At 36.4% G+C, this 22,001-nt stretch overlaps 1 protein-coding gene across 1 annotated transcript in view; it reads right to left on the reverse strand.

Moving 5' to 3' along the window:
- Positions 1 to 21,278, reverse strand: part of LOC149553950 (coatomer subunit zeta-1-like) — a 68,210-nt gene extending 46,932 nt beyond the window's left edge. The window contains exons 1-2 of the mRNA XM_089789287.1: positions 21,048 to 21,278; positions 11,612 to 11,771 (exon numbers count right to left, since the gene is read on the reverse strand). Coding sequence (XP_089645413.1) covers positions 11,612 to 11,771; positions 21,048 to 21,053 — 166 coding nt within the window. The 5' untranslated portion in view covers positions 21,054 to 21,278. The remainder of the gene's footprint in view (positions 1 to 11,611; positions 11,772 to 21,047) is intronic.
- Positions 21,279 to 22,001: the final 723 nt, after the last annotated feature.

Genomic DNA, 22,001 nt, shown 5'->3' on the forward strand with positions numbered 1-22,001 from the left:
TAATTACTAAATCCTCATTAAATGAAAATATTTAACATCTCCAAGGCACCATTTAATTTCCTTTTGCAATTTAGAACTAATTGGCAATTTTAAAAGGCAATTTTCATTTTGGCAAAATTAATATTTAGCTAAGTATTTAATTGTGGGCCATAATTTTGCATTAATTATTGCTTTTCTTGCTCCCAGGGTCCAAGTCAGCTAGCTTGGGGGGAGTAAGAAAGTTGGGTATAATAAGAGGCCTCTCTCCCATTTCTTCCTCACTTCTCACTTCTCCTTCTCAAGGCATTGGCGATTTTGCAAGAGCAGATCTACACTCTTCTTGCTTGGCGAATTTTGTGGGAGCTGAATTTTGTGGAAGCCAAAATTTGTGGAGGCCGAAATTTGTGAGAGCCAAATTTTGTGGGTGCCGAAATTTGTGGAGGCCAAATTTTGTGGGAGCCAAAATACAAAATTTGAGGGAGCTGAAATTTGTGGAAGATAAAATTCTGATTTTTGCAAAAGGCTACGATTTTTGCCCTAGGTTAGATAATTTTATTTGGAGGTAAATTGCATGATAAATTTCTGATTTGCAAGTGGGTTTGAAGTTCTTGAGGTCTAGTCCTAATTCTGAAAAGTCATCGTAAGATTATTGATTAAGGTGAATTTTCATCATCTAGAGTTGCAAGGGGTCCTTAAGCTAACATCCTTCTTTCGTTCTAGTCTAAGAATTGCTTCCCTTAGTTCTTCTTGCCTTTTGGTCTACCATTCTACCATCCCATAATAGGGCGACGAGTATGGAGGATGTTAGTGCAAGTAAGAATCCCAAGGGAACAAACACTAAGAAAGACGAGGATATGATGCCCAAAACACCCTTCTTCTCAAAAATGGAGAGAATAACCAACACCAATATCAGTATAGTGGACATGATACGGATGAAAGACAGACTAAAGGAAGGACAATCCCCCTTGGCTATTGGTAAAGGTAATTTCAAATCATTTAGAGTTGCAAGGGGTCCTTAAGTTGACATCCTTCTTTCGTTCTAGTCTAAAGATTGCTTCCCTTGGTTCTACTTGCCTTCTGGTCCACCACTCTACCATCCCGTAATAGGGCGACAAGATGGAGGATGTTAGTACAAGCAAGAATCCTAAAGGGACAAACACTAAGCAAGACAAAGAGGATATGATGCCCAAAACACCCTTCTTCTCAAAAATGAGGCGAATAACCAATACCAATGGTGGTACCATAAAAAGAAATACAAAAGGCAGTTGCACATCATAGCCCAAGCGTCAACACTTCTATTTCAACCATGATGAGCAACATTGGAGTGGCACTTGATTTTGAAGATATCAAAGAAGAGGATGTCAACGAGACAAATTTTGGATTGAGGTTGGGTGAGTTAGGAAAGGTTGCTATCAAGAAGAAGTATTTGGGCACCCTTTCCTCTCTCAATGTTTTTATTGGATTTGCGAAAGAATGTGAGAAGGATCACGAAAAGATACTACAAGCAGCGAACGGCGTGGCGAAGTCAACGGAACTCAAGGCAAAGCACACACCTTGTCCTCCTACGGAAAAAGTTAATGAAAGACTAGCTAAGTTCATTGCCTTAGCTAAGAAAATGAAAGAAAAAGGAAGATTTATATTAGAAAATCATTTGATGTAAACCCAAGTGGCAATTTCTCTTTCTTCTAGAATAGGACAAGTGTCTATTTTTTATTGGCCACCATTTTGGTGCCTTCTCATTGGTTGCCACTTTTTGCACTTTTTTCATTGGTCCATTGATGAGGTGGCAACTTCTCATTGGCCGATGGGGTGGCAACTCTAATTAGAGTTTTTAGGATCCAATCTGGATTGTTGATCTTGTTTTGATCTTCATTGTTCGTTGTATTTCTAGCCCCTATATAAGGCCATTTGCTCTCATTTGTAAAGTGTTGGAGAAATTGTTGCGAAGATGATACCAAAATTGCTCTCTTTTTCATTGTTGCAATTTGCATGTTGATTAAGAACATTGGGTGTTATTGCATGTTTTCTACTTCCACATAATTAGATTTCCTTTCAAGTTGTTGAAGCAAATTTTATTTGAAGTTGTTTAAGTGAGATTAAAGTAGATGGATAGTTGTATGGTAGCTTTGGTAAATGTTTGATAGGGGTCAATACTAGACCACTAGCATCCTAGCGGCTAGTTGGGAAGCTTTGTGTGGCAAACTAATTTATTATTCCTTTGAATCATTGCACTTGTGGAAGTGAGGCCGCTGGTCAGCTCTCATTAGGTTCGATCCACGTCCATTTGCTAACCTTCCATTCATAGTAGGAGTAGAATAGTGAGTAGCTAGATAGTCGAAGTTTAGGGAAAGGAGTTACAGGAGTAGGTCGAGTATTAGAACACATCCATTCACCTTCCACCACCATTGCTTTCCCATCAACATCATAATCGGCAGACTCATCTTCCATCATCACCACCATCAACATTATCTACCACTCGCACATTTCACAAACCGAACCACCATCACCTTCATCCCACCAAAGTCCAAGTCATCCTCAACAATTTGCGTAAAGCCGCCTACGTGATTAATAGCAAATCATATCGAGAAAACTGAGCAAGTATCCACAAGAGTAAGGAACATTGGAGTTATTCTCATATTCCATGAGCAATAACTTTTCAAGAGAGGAATTGTATGTTTGATACTCCGTATCAAATGTTCAATTACTAATATGTTATGTAAGTGATACAAAACTCGCATCAACATACTTCATATTCATAGGAAGATAGTAATAACAGTTATGTTCATGTGAATGAGATTAATGGTTATAAAACAGTTAAACGGAAAATTTCATAACTAACAATTTAAAAAACACCATCAATGATTTTAAGAAGGAATTTAAAATCTACGTAGCATAAAATTCAAAACCAAAATCCGTCTAGGGATTCTTCTACAAAACCCAAGTTAGTCCATAAATATCGCTTAAGGAACAAATAGCTATACTACTTTATCATAAGGACAAATACCAATATATCATCTAGGGCATCAAATAGCACTGTATCATTTAGGGCATCAAATACTATTGTATCATTTAGGGCATCAAATACCACTATATCATTTAGGGCATCAAATATCACTGTATCATTTTCTTTCTAATGTTAACTCTGGTGGTAACATACAGTTAGAAGGTACACTCTTATTCATCATGCAAATAAATGGAAGACTAAAATAATAATCCATTAGATAAACCTATCTCTTCCATATAGATATATTCCATGTCCAGTTGGAAAATCAACCAATCTAACTGGTTGCCAATTACATTGACGAGAAGAGTTCCTTTCATTTAAGGAGATAACTGAAACAATGACATAAATCAAACCATCTTATCTTCTACTTGAATAAACATCATAAAATTAAAATACCTGTTACCAATAAATTTTTGAATGCTTAACTTATCTTTGTCTGATGCATATCCTAACATCTTGTGGAGAGGGAAAACATTGTCAGGGGCTTAACCTCCCAACCACGGACCTTAAACTTATCCCCACACTTTCTCTAACTAGAAAGGCCCTCTCTACCCGAAATAGACATGGAACACCTTGTCCATCCATTGAGCATCTTGGTACTTCATTCCACCACTCGACTTGACAACATAGTATATGAATTGGACTGCATGAGCTATTGAATAGTTTCTTTATAAGTAATAAAATTATCATATTAGATCTTATTCTATTTTCTTGTTCTTGCAGAACTTTCTTTCCACCTCTTCACCCTCTTTCTTGGCCAACCAGTCGGATGAGTTCCGGGTGTCTAATCTCAAAGTATATCAACTCTTTTGCTGAAACCCAACTAATGGGAAAAATAATATAAAATCATTACTGTCACAATACAGTTCTTAAGAATCGAGAACTTCACTTAAGGAACTTCATCAGAGAAATAAACTTGAATCTAGAATACGACTGAAACAAAGAGGTATCTTAGCATAACATATGTATTGGTTCAGACTTAACATGGTGAGATGGACTCATCAAATGTACTATTGGATATTACAATCAAACATTGATACATATAAATCATTGACACAATCCTTGCAACTGTACTATCAAATGCATAAGATATATATCAAATACAATATGGGAAAGTTGATCACTTAACCTGATCAATAAAGATATGGAGCTTTGGGCTTGACTCCGTACAGTCGGCTCTTGAAGTGCATGTTCCAAAATGTAGAGCTCAAATCGGAGATCTTTCAATGAAAACAATGACTCAGATTTGTCTTCAAATTCAATCACAGAAATAAAGAAGATAAGAAAAGGAGAGAACAGAGGTAAAGTGTTGAACTCGGTTTTTGATTCTCAGACCTGTATCCCGCAAGAAGACATATGGAAAAATATAAAGGCTTGGAAGAAGTTGTGACTCTTGCAGCAATTATAAGAAAGAAAACTAGCTTCTTGATTCACCGATAAAAAGAAATGCCAAGTGTACATTCTCGTCTCTTATAGAGCCTAATAAATATGAGGAAGAACTCGAAGGTTACCTTAATCAAAAAGGATAACTTATAAAATTATACATCTATATTTATTTGCACATATATATATATATATAATTTAAAATGGTAACATCATATTATTATTTTTTGTCCAAGGTTGTATTTATTTGGATACATATATTTAAATACGTGTATATTTGGAAGATTATTTTATCTTCATATCTGCTTGGGGTATACGCATATTTATGTATACGTATAATAGAGATGAGCTTGAATAATCTAATACTATGGTGGCACCATACTCTTATACTTATGTGGCATATATATATATATATATATATATATATATATATATATATAAAATTTTGAAGTGATGAGAATGTCAACATAAACCATTAAAGGTACATATTTTGATTATGTTTAAAATGTTTAATGTTTTATTGATTGTCCAACTAGCTCATGCGTGTCCAATGTATGTATTCTGTTATGCAGTCGCTAGGTCCTCAACCATGGTGATTCAAGATTCATACCCATTTGCCCCTATGCCCGATTCTTTTCTAACAATGCTTCCACCCCTTTGACGTGCTTCTTACAAAAAAATTCTCCACAGTTAAATCATATTACCATAACAAGTTATTAATCATAAATGATTATGACAACTAACTGCCTTTTCAATTCCCATGCATTCATGATAAATAACCAACAATTCGAAATAGCTTTAAAGTCTCATCATAATGGTTAACTAGCACGTCATCTTCATATGAAATTATAATGATTAACCATCTTACCATTTCACATGATTATAACAAATTTTAACTGTTAACTAACTTCACATGAAACCTCAACAGCTATATGGACATTTTAAATTGGGTCAAAATTTGGGATATAGCAAGGGAAAGAAGAAGGAAGAGAAAAGGGAAGGTGTAATTCAAGAAAGAATCAGTGGAAGTGAAAAAGGAATAAGAAGAAAATAAGGAAGTGACTCCTTCAAAAGTCAAAGTAATGAAAGGTTGTGACTCTTTCAAAGGGCAAGAATGATGAAGGGTTGTGGCTCTCCCAAACGGTGGTAATTATGAAAGGTTGTGACTCACACAAAGGGCAGAAATGGCGAAGGGTTGTCACACTCTCAAAGGGTGGTAATTGTGAATGGTCATGACCATTGCAAAGTGTAGACAAGATGAAGAGGTGTGACTCTCCCCCACATTTGAAAATATTAAGGGTAGAAGGCTTCATTTGAGGACACTCGCGAGAGATTGTTGTGGGGAATAATATATTATTCTCAAAGGAACAATGAAAAGTAGTGACTCGGTTCTTATGAAAGGTGGTGACCCTTTCACCTATAGAGTATGAAGGAGATTTCATTCCAACTATAGAAGAAGGATTTATCAATCATCATCCTTCTTCCATCAATTATTAATCCCTCAAGAAATCAAGCAAACAATCAATCAGAAAGATAGCAACCAATCATCAAATCCACATCAACCATCACTATATCTTGGGATCAAGAAAACATACAATTCAGCAATCAAGCATTACTCTATCAAATCAATGTTCATTCAATTATCATCCACCAACGCATCAAACTAGTATTCATAATATCATCACTCTGCAATCATCCAATCATGATAACTTAATCATAACTCACCAATAACTCAAATCTTCAAATCAAAGGAATTGATTTAATCAATCAATCAGTCAACAACAATCAAATGTGCAATGCAATCAGGACATCAATAAGCATCAGCAGTTGCATAACATCAAACCAATTAGATCTAAACTACAGAGATCTTACTCAGCCATATAGAATCTGAATATTATATGTATAGATTGGTATGAAGTATGAGCTCCTATAATAGGATGCATCGAGGGTCCTATTTATAATTTCTTGTTTATGAATAATGTATATGAGTATGATATTATTATGTGATCTTACATTTGAAGAATACATGCAATAATGTGTAACTCTTTGTGTTTGCTGTCATCAATCATGGTATGGATAATAGGGCAATACCAGGGAGAAACCATTACGAGGTCCTCTTCTAAGCACACAACCTCGTGGTGGTGAAAAATTGCCACATGAGGTGAAGGGGGCAGGAGTAATCCACCCTTGCGCTTAGAAGGGAAAGACGCTCTGGACACCCTATTGCAGTTTCCTCAAACCTATACCTTGGTTGACCATTATATTACGGAACTCTAATCATAAAGCGGATGATAAGGTTGGCCATGGAAGAGGGAAACAACTATGGGATTCCTTACTAGGTACACCACCTCACATTGATGGCAAAGGGCCACATGATGGCCAAAAAAGATGTGATCCATTCTTGGGCCTAGAGTAGAGGATTGTTTAAGGCACCCTATATGCTCCTTATCCTAGCTCCCATATGGTTAAACTCCATTAATAAATTAAATATATCTTATGATTAATGTAATGTTCCTAACCCTGATTGAAATTATCTATGTTTTTAGAGTCTCTTATAAAAAAGTTCTAATTTGTGGATTATGTTTCAATGACTCCCTCACATGTTGCAAGTTCTCAACCAGAAATATGAATCTATTGTACTTCTTGTTCTCCTTAGAATTTGTGATTTAGAGCGAACACTAGGGCAAAGGGAACATTACATGCATTCCCAATACTTTGAGTTCAGACAAACATTGGCATACGGCTCAAAACACAGAAATCTGACCTTACTAATTTATTGCCACAAACTCCATGGAGGAAAAAGAAACCCAATCATGACACTACTCAAATCATCTAATCAATTCATGCAATCAAACAAACGTTCAAGGATCTGAATACAGTCAAGGAACTAGTCTTGAGAAATCAATGCTATGAAGAACACACAACATTAATCTGCCCTATATAAGGCAGGAGCATTTCAGAATTCTGAAATTTCCTTGAAAAACAAACTACCAAAGGTATATAAGCTAATATCACATTGAACCAACACCCTGAAAACAAGGGAAGAAAATTTTAATATGTCCAAGTGTGCATAAAGAAAGAGCGGATGGCAAAAGATTTACTTGATGAAACCTCCTAAGAAACAACAAAGGAAGATAAAATGAAGGATGCCCAAAATAGAACGACAAATTTGACCAAGCATGGCATTTTGTCATGTTAAGAATGTTTATTTTCAGACCATCATAAGCAAATTCTGCATTCAGATAATCTAGTCCTAAAACTAGGAATCTTGAAACACAAAAACTTCAATCAAAACAATAATATATGACTACAATAACCCACAAACACGTACCGGTGAAAATGGAACACCAAATACACAGTAATAAACTCTCAAACCTGCAACTATCTTATTAAAATCTGAAAAGATATAAAACACACTGAAATAAAATTTTACAGAAGACTTTACATGCATCATGATTAAAATTAGAATATGTGCCCTTTAAATATACAAGTGTACTATGAATCTAATCTTTAAATATACAAGTGCATTATGAATCTAACTGAGGAATAAATTATATTAATGTCAACAGGTGACCAAAAGTAAGACAATGGTACTTCAAAGTATATCGGTATACAATAGAAAGTTGTAGGAAGAAAAAACCTTATAAACATCCAAAAAAGGTTAGTAAAGCTCCCAGTTAAGCTTACAACTCACTGCAGTGACACTTGATTTGACAGTACAATCAAATAATCTGATTAAGCAGCCAAGCTACTCTAACAACAAACAATCTAAAAGATCACTCCCTATATAACTAAACCCTGTACATGTTAATCACTCAGCTGCACACAGACCTTGATCTGCTATTGTAACTACTGTGCTGTCACAGTAAGAACGCTAAAGAACTCAAGGTGAAAACCCTTAACGGTCCCCTTTACAAGGAAAGTGTTTTCTACCAATCCAAGTCTCTTCTTCAACATTTCAAACTTCATTAACAAGTTCAATTCCCTGCTTCTCAGAAAAATCCTCTTGCAATAAATTGGTCCTAGTAGGCTTCAATGCTCCTGTCAATTGCATGCATGTTTTCAATAAATGATTCCATGGTAAGTTTAGAAACTAGCTCTTAAAAGCTGGAAGAACACTCCTCAATTATGATATCCTACCAGCAAATTGAATGATACAATAAAGATATTTCATACAGGAAACTTAAAAAGTCCTCTCTTTTAAACCAGGAACATACAGGACATCATATCTATCTCAGGACATTAACTAGTTCAAGGGTATCACCTAAAGGTATCTGGAAGAAGACAATCCAATCTGATATCAAGTGGAACACTGGCGCACTCCACCTATATCTAATCCTCTTTTTCTTATAGACTGTTAAATGCCTTCATGTTGAAAGTCATGTATCTTGATACTCCACTGTCCACAAACCACCTTACACTTGAATTAGTGTCAGTGGATAGACCTGACACCGTGAGAAAGTCGTCTCAAATCTAGATGCTAACTCATCCACTCCAGCTGAAGTTTCTGCAATCCCTGGAAATTCCTAGTTCTGCCAGTTGGGTTTCTTCCTCTCAAAACACTAAGATGCAGAGTGGCCCATATCGCAGCACTTGAAAAATTTCAAATGACTCGAGCCTTTTTCCTCGAGGTTTCAAATCAACCTTCTCAAGTCCTTTCTTACCACCTTTCCTCAATAAATGCTAGGTTCCAACTCTTTTGTGCTCAAGTTGAAACTCCAACCTAGTCTCCTCTTGGATTAAATCATCCCATAGCTTCCTAAATGTGAAAAGCTTCTCACTAGAACAAACACCCAAACAAATGGATCCCAAGATGGAGAGAGCCCATTAATAGCTACGGTACCAACTCATTGTCCTCCACCAGAACTCAAATAGCATTGTGTTGATCTCAAAACTCAATCTTCATGATGTAACGGACTAATTTGTCTATAGCACTTGTGTATGGCATTAAGCTTGTTCTTCAGCAACATCTTGTGAGAAATGTTTAAACTTTATGCTATGGTATAGAAGGATCAAGGCATCATTAATTTTCTTTGATGCCTTCTTCTCTATGAAGAGAAGGAATCAAATGGTCCTTCACCAGAACTAGAATGATTTCCTTCAGCTTGGCCAACTTATCTTATGTTTAGCAAACTAATCAAGGTTTACTAGGCATGCAACCTTTGTCTCTGCAAAAACAATCAACCTCCTGCAACAGCATCTACAATATACAAGTCCAAGGTGAAAAGTTGCAAGCGTCCTCTAGAAAATCACATTCTCTAAGGTAGATACTAGTCATACCTACAACTCTTGGAACACACCAAAATCAAACAGTTTGATTGAAAATAACTCAAACCAACAGCCTATCACCAGTGTCGATCAAACATTCCAAACACTTGTGCACTTGGGGCACCCCCCTATACAATCTTTCATAATTCCTAATCTCTTCATTCACTGATAACTCTTGCACATCTCACCCTCTCACAAAAATCAGCCAACTATTTCCAATTAAAATCAACCTTCCAAATTTCAATCATTAGAAGACTGTAGGCATCATACCCAACAATCTACTGTGCTTCTCACAAACATGTATTGGCTTCATGGCTGAAGCTCAGGCATTACACCTGCTCAAGCCATCTGACAACTCCCTCTTACAAGTAACATTCGTTTCAACCTTGGACAATTTGGATTTACCACTCTAGTACTATGCTAATATTCAGACATTGAAACGTAGATTCTACACTCTGAAAATTTAGTCCTAAAACTAGGTATCTTAAGACATAAGCTTCAATCAAGGATTCAAAACAATAATCTCTAACTATGCTATATTTACAAACACATGCTGCTGAAATGTGAATAGTGAATACACAATAATGAACTCTCAAACATGCAACCGCCTTCTCATTAAACCAGAAAAGTAATACACTACACTGGAATGAAAATTTAGATAAAAGGACTTTATATGCATCGTGATTAAAATTAGAATATGTGCCCATTAAATAGACAAGTAAACTATAAATATAACTAGCACAAACTAGATAAAGTGTTGAGTAAAGCTCCAAGCTAAGCTTACAACTCACTGGAGTGACACTCAATTTGACTAATCAGTCAACTCAACTGAATATTCAATCACACTAATATAACAACAAATAATTCTTAATCTCACTGAAACTAAGCTATGACAACAAATCACTCAAGTCTCATGTAGTTTTCTGGGTCTTAATCTCAAAGAAGACTCCCCACATAGCTGGGCCTTACTCTCAAAGAAAGACACTTGCATAGATGGGCCTTATTCTCCTATAAACTATATTATCTTCATGCTGATCTCTCAGCTGCACACAGGTCTGGATCGGCAGCTGTCACCGTGTGAACACTGACAAAGCAACTCAATACAGAATGGTCATAATAGGTAGCTAATGAACAAGGCTACAAATTAAACATATTTCTGTCAACAACATTTCATAACCAATACTGAAAAATTACAAACAATTCTCAGTGCGCATTCAATTTTCTTTATCTATGGGCATCCCATTATCCAGGAAGCTTCATGACACGTTCTACACTGGCAATGCCAACCTAAGGAGCATAATGACAAGTAACAGGTAACTGATTGCCCTTGGAGACCTGGATAATTATAGTTTAGAGGGGCAACCCATTATGAGAGCCCTTAGACAGTTCAACCACATTCACTCATATTTCATAAGAAAGAAGTACCATAGAAATAAAGCAAGTGTCCTTCCTTCTTACAACCCATCTAGATTAACATAAGCAAAATATTTAAAGAGAGAAGAGACATATTATGTTACTGCTGAATAATGAATTAATTCATCTTCTTGAAACAAACTCAAAACTACAAAAAGAAATGCATTAACTTGATTTGGGGATCAAACAAAAGCTACAATGATTTGTTCATCATGGTCAAGGCACAGTGAACTCTTCTTTCACCTTTTACTAGAGAACTTGATTTGGGAATCATATAAAAGCTACAATGATTTGTTCATCACAAATACTTTCTGTTTTGAAGAGAGAGTGCGAAAGATTAATCAATTGGCTTTAGATTATGAGAATCAAATCTTTTTTGCAATATATGACAGTTACAAACCCAATGTTATGAAGAAACTTTCATACATTCAATTTGCCTTTACCTGAACTTTGTCATAAAAAATTAGAGATTACACAGTAATTCTTATGCCAAACAAGATAAGAAACCACCATCAATCAGAAAATGTGAAATATGCAACCAGAAAAATATAAGAGAAATTTAACCTTCTGCACGAGCATTGGATCGCTGAGTTTTTGTAAAAACTGACTTCTCAAATGCTAATTTGCTCGCAAGGGTGTCCCAATCATCAGTATAATACTTCACTGCTACTCGTTTGCCTTCTGAATCCAGAAGCAAAATGTTCTTAATAACTGGGCAGGACACCTGGATCACAGAAATAGCTTGTAAAGATAAATTGATCTTGAATGTTAATTATTCCTTGCCAAATGATATAAAATCACCTATCATTTGATGATTTAAAATAATCATCTAAAAGGATAAAAAATGAATCAATGTCCTCAATATCTCCTCCAGACTCTTGCAGGAACTAGAAAATATGTCAGGGCTCATTATTTTCCCAAATTAGTGAAGGTTTGATATTTGTGCAAATGAATAAAGGTGTATTTTCGAATTCCATCAATAAGAGTTACAAATATTGCACGCGTGAGTAACAAACTAAAGCAAGAAGAGATTGCAGTTTGAAGAACTCCGCTCTTTTAGGTCTTTGAACAGCATCTAACTAAAAACTCAGTAACTTGAGATTATCAAAACATATCCATCCCTCTTGGTAATTTAATCAAACAAACACAGTACAAGCAAAAAGTGATGATTTCTTACAACAGTTGCTTAGAGCAAAGGATTTAGACAAAAGGTAAATATTAAATAACTATAAGTACAGAAAATTTGTTGCATGCACTTTTTTCCAGGGAAATAAGCACACTATATTAATATTCCTAATACACAGTAATATATGCCAGTTAACCTTATTTTCAATATTCAAATGCTCGCTTATATTAAAAAACTATATAGTAAAGCTAGGCATTGTCGAGTTTTATAAAAGTAAAATCCAGAAATGAGATATACACTATTTAAAGAATGGGACAGCAAACCAGTAGCACATGTTTAAATGTGCCATGTTCCTTTTCTTCAGCTGACCCTAACACCACAATGTGGTTAGTTAAAAGTGTTTTTCAACATAAGATATATATATATAAAAATAAAACACATATATGATAAAAAAATTAAAAAGAGAAGGCAACTTCATATCTTGGCACCAAGAAATGGGCCCATGCACCCTCCATGGAAGTATATTTATATGAGTTTTCATTTTTATTGCTCTAGATACATACTGAATTTTCATAATGGCAGTATTTAGTTGGATTTCAAAAAATGGTATTGTTGATGTGAGTTTTGTTCCACTACAACATGCAGAATCAAATACTTAATGTTTGATGACGGGTGCTCCCCTTGATACCTTAAACACATATTAGGAACAAAGAAGTAACAACAATTTGCAAAAACAAAATATGGCGTTCTTATTATCGCCGCACATGCGGAATTACAGAATTCAGAATTACAATATGCTAACCTACATGAGCGCCTTCATTACAGTAATCTACAAAACAAGTGAACTATCACCCAGAGCTATCCTAGACAATGTTCAGGCATTTCTTAAATAGGCAATTTTATGCCACTTGGGAAGGCTCTAGACACTCAAACTTAATACCTAGGGTTGACAGACCCTAACAATACATATAGAGTTGGCCAAATAGATTTTTGACATTTATTTTTGGAAGTTTTGGTTGGCCCAACTTTGGAAGGCCATAACTCTCGAACTGTTGCTCCGGTTGACTATTATAACCACTTTTAGGAATTCTCCATTTTTTATCTACAAGCTCATATTGGTGCAAGCACCCATCTATCGAGTTTTGGGGCCTCATCTAGGCACATTTAGGCCTTCAACGGTGAGCCTAAAGTTTTTATACCAAAATTGCACACCAAAAATCCACAATAAAAAAATGAATACGCATGATATGGCACTGAGCTTCAACTGGTAGGCTAATATATCCAAGATGAACATCCACCTCTGAAATTAGGACATTCCGAGCTCGTATAACTGACTTACTAAGTAGCAAGCCACCACAAACAACTCTACATCAAACCCTTATTCAAACAACTAAAATGAAATATTTTTGGTTGGTGTAAAAGCAAAATATTTTTGGTTGATGCAAGATTGCTCTTACACTCAAGATGCTCCTGCATCAATGTTTCAAGGAGAAACACCAAACACTCAATCCTCTCCTTATATAAGGTCATCTCTTATGCTAAGCTTGCAAAGTAAGATCATGAAATGACTTCAAGGTTCCTTCTTAATCATGGACTTCACTTAGTTTTATGATGTGATATGTTGGTTGTCAAAAAGGGACTTATGTTATTCATTCAAGGGATATCAACTCTTTACTCCAATAGATTTTGCTTCACAATGTGCAAAGAAAATGTGGTTTGATTTTTCAACTTTTCCCCTTCAACTCCAACTACAACTTGTAACTTCTATTTCCACTTCTACTTCTAACTATGAATGCAAGAAATCAGGGATGAACTTGGACTCTAGTAGATGTAATCTCGCCAGCGACTCCACCCACCTAGTGCAAGCTTTGAATGAACGCTAGGATGGTTTTCAAATCAATATCTCCTCTCCAATCCCAACAAATGGATGCAAGCTAAAGATTCAACACCAATTGAAGTTAAGTGCACTCAATCATTGGCTTACCACACAAGGCACTCCTACCATCACCCAGAGGCCAGTCGCCCATATTTGTTCGAGTCAAGCAAGTAGACATCCACAACAACTTCCATTCAACTAAACTACTTCAACATGAAAAGAAATCTACTCCCACTAAAAGATTGAGGAAACCATGAAACACTTCAAAGAAATATTAAGTAATCCAACATGAAAAATCAACAATGAATTATCAATTACTTGACAAGCATTATAGCAACAACTTCATCAAGTCTCTCTCTAATCTATTCTAGTCTCCTACACTAATAGCTCTCTCCTACTCTTTTCTCCTAAGCTCACAAACCTTTCTCACTTCAACTATAACTCTACCCTTCCACTAGAACTTAGGCTACAAAAATACCTCAAAAGGACATCAAAACTCTCACACAAACCCTGAACAAATATTACTTCCTAGCAGCCCAAAATTGTTCAAACTCACCCTTGAATGTAAAGACTTGAAAACATTGCCAGCTAAAACCACCTAAGACAACGACTCCTACTCACTAAAGCAAAAAGAGGAGGTCCTCGTTTGCAATGGGGCAATGGTGTAAAAACTCCACATGGACCTCCAAGGAATTCACTACTGGTGGCCTCAAGGTTAAGATGAAAGCACAGACCTGCAACTGCCAAACAAATCAAATTTTGAACTCTGCAAAGCAAGGAATCAAACATCATTGTTGAACATACCCCAAGCTAGATGTGGATCAAGTTAGTGCTCCAAGCCACATGCCATGTAATTGCCACTAAAGAGGCAACATTTCTAAATAAAGTTGACATCACAGGGTGGTCGAGCTGCCACAACTGAAAAATCTAGATACTTTACAGCAAGGGAAATTCAACTAGCAGCCAGCTCAGTAATGATTAGGGAGGTGCATTCATCCCTCGTCATTGGTGAACATAGCTTACCATTCTACCAGCAACCTCAAATTGGAAGCATTCAGCACCAACACCTCTATGAATATTTCTATCCCTATCCTGCTGATAACCACCACTGCTCCGAACTCAAACCACCAACCCAAATTAGTGAAATAGGAAAAGCACGCAAAGACCATATGTATGTAGCAAGTGATCTGGCCAAATAAGGAATAATCAAACTTACAATGTCGGAGGGACATAGTTACCTAATTGATTTCTACCATCAAAATGGTTTATTTTCTTGGATCATTGGCTGGAGAAATGTTGTATTAAAGGCATCCTGTGCATTCTCTTGATTATTCAGACCAAAATATTTTATGCTTTGCAATATATTATTCCATCTCTGTTTGTTTACTAGCCCTTCAAGGTTTCAATGGTTTGTTGTTTCTAGTTAAAACTTAGCGATTAAGTGAATGTAAACAAGTAAAAGATCAGATTATAATCATACAAGAACATCACATTAGTACGAGATCCAATTAGTCTTGCCAGCCTGTGAATGCAATTGTTTAATGGATGTGGTTGAATTGGACAGATCAAAGGACTTTAGAAAGGGAGAGAAAAAGGCTGGAGGCTGCACAAATAAAAATTGGTATTGGAGTAAGAGGCAGAGGTAAGAAAACAATTGTAAAACAGGGAGACAGACTTGATGCCTTTGTGCAAATGCAGGAGCAAACAAATCAGCTTCTCATCCAGGTAATACAATGAATGAATGCCACTTCAAATACCATTAGATCCACACAGAATCTCACAGGTTATGGGATCAACTCAAATTGCACAACCAATCATAATAGGGATCAATGTGAATCAGCAGCTAGACCAATGCAGCCCATCTTTTTACTCAAAGAAGCACTACCTAAAATTGAAGGGCAGAACCAAACAAAATATGACATCAATTCTTGCATGGACGAGCCATGGGTCTTGAATCTTATCAAATTACTATTACCGTGTAATGTGTTTCAATTTCAGGTCAAGGGGTGGACCAAGAGAGGATAGAATACCTACACAATAGCCCCATAAAGATTTGCAACAAAAATTGAGCAAGTTAACCCTACCCTGGATCAGAAAAAAGTACAGCACATGATTAGGTTCAAAACTTGGATAGCCATCTTTCACTCAGCTCAAAGTTGTAAGAGGAAGCCATCAAATTTGCAATTCTTTATCTAGAGGGTATAGCACATGAGTGGTGGCATTACAGGTTCAACAAACAAGGACATTGTCATATTGTCACCTATGTTGATTTTACACACAGACTAATGGATACATCTGATAGAAAGGTCCTTCAGATACATTTCAAGAAGTTAGCTTTGTTGAGACAGCATGGCACTGTGGATGATTATATATCGAAAATTGCAACATATCAACAAGTATCACTTATGTTTCTAGGTGTGACAAAGAGGAGGCTCATTGTCCTATTTGTGGAGGGACTCTCCAAACCACTCAGGGATTTGGTCAAGACCTTTGACCCAATATCTCTATAAGAAACCACCAAGAAAGCATTAAATTTGGAGGATTTTGAGACTAGCAACAAGTACTAATCCAAGAGTGCACCATCAGCTCAACATAAGAAACCTTTTCATAACGTTTTCCTTCAACCCAAGAGACTACCTTCAAAGACGAGGAAGATGGAAGAGCTGGAAAATGGCCTCCAGAGTAAAATATTATAATTTTCTTTCACAGAGCCTTGTGACCCAAATCACAAATGTTTAGGAAAGGGGCAAGTGCACTACAACAAGGTGATTTCCAACAAGGACTCAGAAATAAGAGGCCAAATCCAAGGTTGTAGACGAAGAAAAACATTTGTGCAAAGGAGGAAAAGAGTCATGGGGAGGCACATTGACTACACTTTTTTAGGAGCACCCACATATGATCCCTTTCAACTCATAGGAGTATTACAGGGACATAGAGTAGCAATGTTAATTAATAGCAAGGCTACCCATAGTTTAATTGATGAGGAATTGGTGACTAGGATGGGGCTGAGGATAGATGATTTTGAGGTATTTAATGTTATGATGGCCAATGAGATTACTATTATGGATAACAAAAGAATTCAACATATTGATATGACCCTAGGGAGGCATAGGGTGCGGGATAATTTCTATGTGGAGGGAGGCATAGAGTGCGGGATGATCTCTATGTGGTTGGCATTGGTGAGACAGGTCTGTTTTTTAGTGTGCAATGGTTTTATTCACTTGGTGAGTTTAACAAAACTATCAAACCATGGAATTGAGATTCAAATCTAAGGGAAAGGAAGAGGTTCTTGGACAATGGTGAGCCAACAAGACTCAAGATTGTGTTGGCAAAAAGGATGGTGATGACTTTTCATAGGTACCAAGTGGCTTAGGTAGCACAATGTTTGATTACAAATACAAATTCATCCAAGGATGGTAGATCTTATCATGTTGACATGCAATCCATCTTGGATAGGCATAGCAAAGTGTTCAACAATATACCTTCAAGCTTGCCACAAGATAGAAGTTTTCAGCACGTGAGTTGGAAAAAGAAGCAAAACCAGCCATTAGTAGACCTTATTGTCATCCTAGGAGGCATAAGGAGCCAATTGGGTAGGCAATTAATGAGTAGGCAATTAATGAGTAGTTGGATGTGGTAGACATAGAGTTACTGAGCTCTAGCCCATTTGCCTCTTCCAATAATATTGATGAAGAAGAAGAATAGGGCTATGATGATGTGCATCAATTATAGAGACCTTAACAAGAAGACAATCTTTCAAGGTTCAATACATGGTTTTTCAAAGGTTACAGCACTACATACAATCTTCGCTTGAGGAAAGTGGTGCAGAATGTCATGCCCCTGCCAGTCTAACTGAATACAGACTTCCTCAGAAAAGTATCTCATGCTCGTGCCCAAAATTAAACTTTATGTTGCCTTTAAAAAAAATAGAAAGGTGGACCCATGTCTCATAACTCTGGCGAACCTTGGGGATTTATAATGCAATATAAATAAATCTCTATTTATTTATCTTTGGGCCAACATGCTTTGCAATATGAAATAAAAACATGTATTTAATATTTTTAATTGTGGCTTGCCCAAGTTAGATATATATAAAATATTAAAGGAGCAGCAATTTATATTACATAAAGGCAGCAATTAAGTGCATGAAGAGGCAGCGATCAAAAAGGTGGCAATTAGCTTATAAAGCAGCAATTAGTTTGGGTTATGAAAAGGAAGATATAAAAGGCAAGAAGACCATGATGGAGGTAGCCATGAAGAAAGGCAATTCAATTAGGATCAATCCTCGTAAGGGAGCAGAACAGTCTTCAGCAATCAAATATAAAGACTCAGCCAATCAGCATAGGTACTTGTCCAAAAAGAGAAAAAGCAGCATCCAAGAGGAAAATGCATCAAGTTAGATATGTTTAATTGACAGCAGCCAAATGAAAACATATAACCTGCAATAATCTTATATTTTACAAGTTTAGTGGTATTTAATAGTAGAACCAATAATTGCTGTGCAACAATGTGAAATGTATATTCTAAATCATTCATTTTTGTAACCCAGCAAGCAATCACATAGAGTAGAGAGGGAAGTGCAAGAAAGAGAATGAGGTACGAAACCACCATCCAAGTAGACAACCCCACGATGGATGTCAAATGTGCCTGCCAGCTGGGGCCAAGGGGGTATTAAGTCTACTCTTGGGCTTAGATAGGTGGATTTCTAGGCACCCTACTGTGTTTTCCTTTCCAAGCTCTGCAATGCTTGATTGTTGGAGAAATCACAGCCATAAAAGGATGAATAAGGAGACCTGAATAGGGAGGGTAGAAGACAAGCATCCCACTAGGTACGATACCCCATTATGGATCTCCAATGTGTCTGCCACTTGGGGCCAAGAGGGTATAAAATCTGCTCTTGGACTTGTTGGGATTAGTGTGATGATTGCTTAGGGCCAACTTATAATGCCCCCTCATTTAACGAGGTTATATATACCAAGAATTGGGCCCATGCATACATTCGGAATTTCCTATTAGCAGTTTTCAGCTAAAGAAGCACAATACATACAAAGACAAAATCCTTGGCAGCACCCTCAAAGTTAGGACTAAAACGTCAACTTTTTCTTTTGCATTTCCAATCAAGCCTGCAGCATACTAATTAGATCAAATCTTGAACTCTACGGGGCAAGGAATTACACATCATTGATAATCCTACCCCAATCTAGGGAGGATAAGGCTAGAGCTCCAGGTCACAGGCCACATAATCACAAATCAGGAGGTGCCATTCCTAGAGAAACAGTTGACAGTGCAAAGGTAGTTACTATCTACTGCAAGCTGAGAAAGAGATCTAGAGACTTAACAGCAGGGAAATCCAACTGGCAACCAGGGCGACAGTGATTAAGGAGGCAAATTCGTCCCTTATCACTGGTGGACAAATTCCACCCTTCTAGCAACCTCAGATCAAAAGCATTCAACAACACCACCTCTACAACAATCTCTATCCATATTCACCTGACATGCCTGCTGCTCCTGCACTCAACTAACCACCCCAGCCGGACAACTAGGAAAAGCACACAACGACTGTATGTAACCAGAAGGTGACCCAGCCAAATAAGGAAGACATCAAACTTGTATCAGGTGTGAGAGACCTAGCTAGCCGATTGATTTCTACCATTATAATTGTTTATTTTCTTGAAAGTTGAACCTCAAGCTAGAGAAATATTGTATGAAAGACATCAGGCTGCTGTGCAGTCCCTGAATTTGTCAGATCTGAATATTTATAATTTTACACTTTGAAATATATCATTCCGTCTCTGTTTGTTTACCAGCCCTTCAATGGTTTGTTCCTTTCCGCTATCTTCAGTGAGTGTTTAATGTACACAAGTAACATATCAGATTATGCATATACAGGAACATCACTGACTGTCCAACCAATAACTTGAATTGTTTCTATTATATTATTTTGCATTGCATATTGGTTTTATCAATGTTGTTCTCACTACTAAACAAAAAATGCATGGAAGAACAAAATGGGAAAAAACATACAACTTTTAGTAGATTAGAGAATCGGGTAAAAAGAAGACATTCATCGTAAAATGCTTTTAAATTCTGAGATGATAAAACCTGTGATCTGTTAACAAAAGTCAACAGAGAAGATTAGGAACAACAAGGCTAGATGGGTACGGTGAAAGATATAATTCAGCCTTTGGAATTTAATCTTTGGCAGACGCAGATAATATGGTTGGTAGGCAAAATAAATCCACCATAGGGGTTCCATTAAATTTGGGGTCGTAATCAACAATGATACATCTTCGCCACTGCGCATTCTATTAGTTCTGATGGCCCAGAATTTCAATTAATTAAAAAGCTAAAATGATATTAGAATATACATTATGTAAAATTTGTGCAGCCAAAATGTTTGATAAAGAAAAATCATCAGCTGTCCAAAAGAATATGAACAACTGATGGTAAGAAATAAAAAATATTTCAGTTTACGAATAAGTGGCTTTTCTGTAATATATATATACAGGAATAAGCTACGGCAGCAATAAAGCGGTAAATTAATAGACCTGTCATGGCAATGCCCCAGGATCGAAATCCTTGTAAATAAGTCCGTATGCAATTTTTAGTAATAGAACAATTCCGGAGTAAATAATCTTAATAGATGAATTAAGGCCATGCGCCGAGCCAGCAGCGGCACGCTTCGCCATCCTGACTCGTCTGATTCACCATACAGAAACTCTAAGAGAATTCAGATCTCTGTTAGTAAACAGAAATTCAACTTCTGCTGCCCCAAGAAAATGGCATTTCCTACGAGTAAAGAGATCTGTAAGCCTCTAAAGATCTGCGACTCTAGTTGGGAATTTTTCAATTTTTCAATACAATATCGGCCATTGCTAGGTTAACGAACATTATGATGCCAATGTACTAGGTTATATAAAATATCTGGCATCGAAAAAAAATAAACTGTCCGAGGATGAGCAATTTTGACGGAAACAAACAGATCTGAAGCATCTTACCTCCATACTGAATATTGGAGGACTTTCTACTGCTCGTCTTGCGCGGAATACTGTGGACTTGGTTGCAAATGTTAAATTCGACAGCCAATTCAATGAAAGCTGCGGATTTGAAGCCTGCCAGCAGCAAACTCAATGCAGTCGATTCAGCCTGGCGATCAACGAGACCGGCATTCGGAAGTAAAACTTGAATGTGAGACTGTCATCTAACAGCTATTTCCTTCAGAACACAGCAGCGTGGAAATAGGACATTAATATTGTAATAGACCTGGAATTTGATGGCTTTTGACTATTTTTCAATTTGAGGTTCGTATTTACAATATTAAAATTGATGAGATTCGTAATTTTAATTTATTAATTTTTTATATTATTAAATATATTTATTTTGACTCGTTAATAAAGTATAATTATGTATTGTTGGTAATATTTTTTTAATGAATAGTTCATTTTTATTAATAAAATATAAAGTTACATATTCATAAAGAAAGGGTTGGAGGATACAAGTGTTGGCAATATGGTCAGATAGATATCTTGATAGTTGTCATTTATGGTAATATGTATACAACATTTCATTTATGTATTTAGAGATAGAAAATTGTCTAACTATTAGATATTTTGCAACAGCACAGAGAACAAATGCGATGTGTATGGACGACTCATTGAGAGTTAGCTTATGCGTAGTTGAGGAAAGTTCTATGGCAATGTCATGATGACGTATACTATTGCACAAATGTGTGCAAATAGTACGATGTGAGTTATGCTTGAAATACCAATTCGGGTATTTGACAGAGCATAGCAGAGAATTGAGTTGTATGACTTAAGGAATTATTTTGGTAACAAAATAATTACCAAGTCATGTTGAGCCAACTTTGTGGATGTTATTCCATAAGTTATTCTATATTATGCAGTGTGTGAAGGCATGAAGGCTGACTAACCAAAGATTTACTAATTTGCCTA

The sequence above is a fragment of the Cupressus sempervirens genome, chromosome 6, assembly GCF_028749045.1.
Source record: "Cupressus sempervirens isolate cs-2001-9-10 chromosome 6, ASM2874904v1, whole genome shotgun sequence".
Classification (NCBI taxonomy): Eukaryota; Viridiplantae; Streptophyta; class Pinopsida; order Cupressales; family Cupressaceae; genus Cupressus; species Cupressus sempervirens.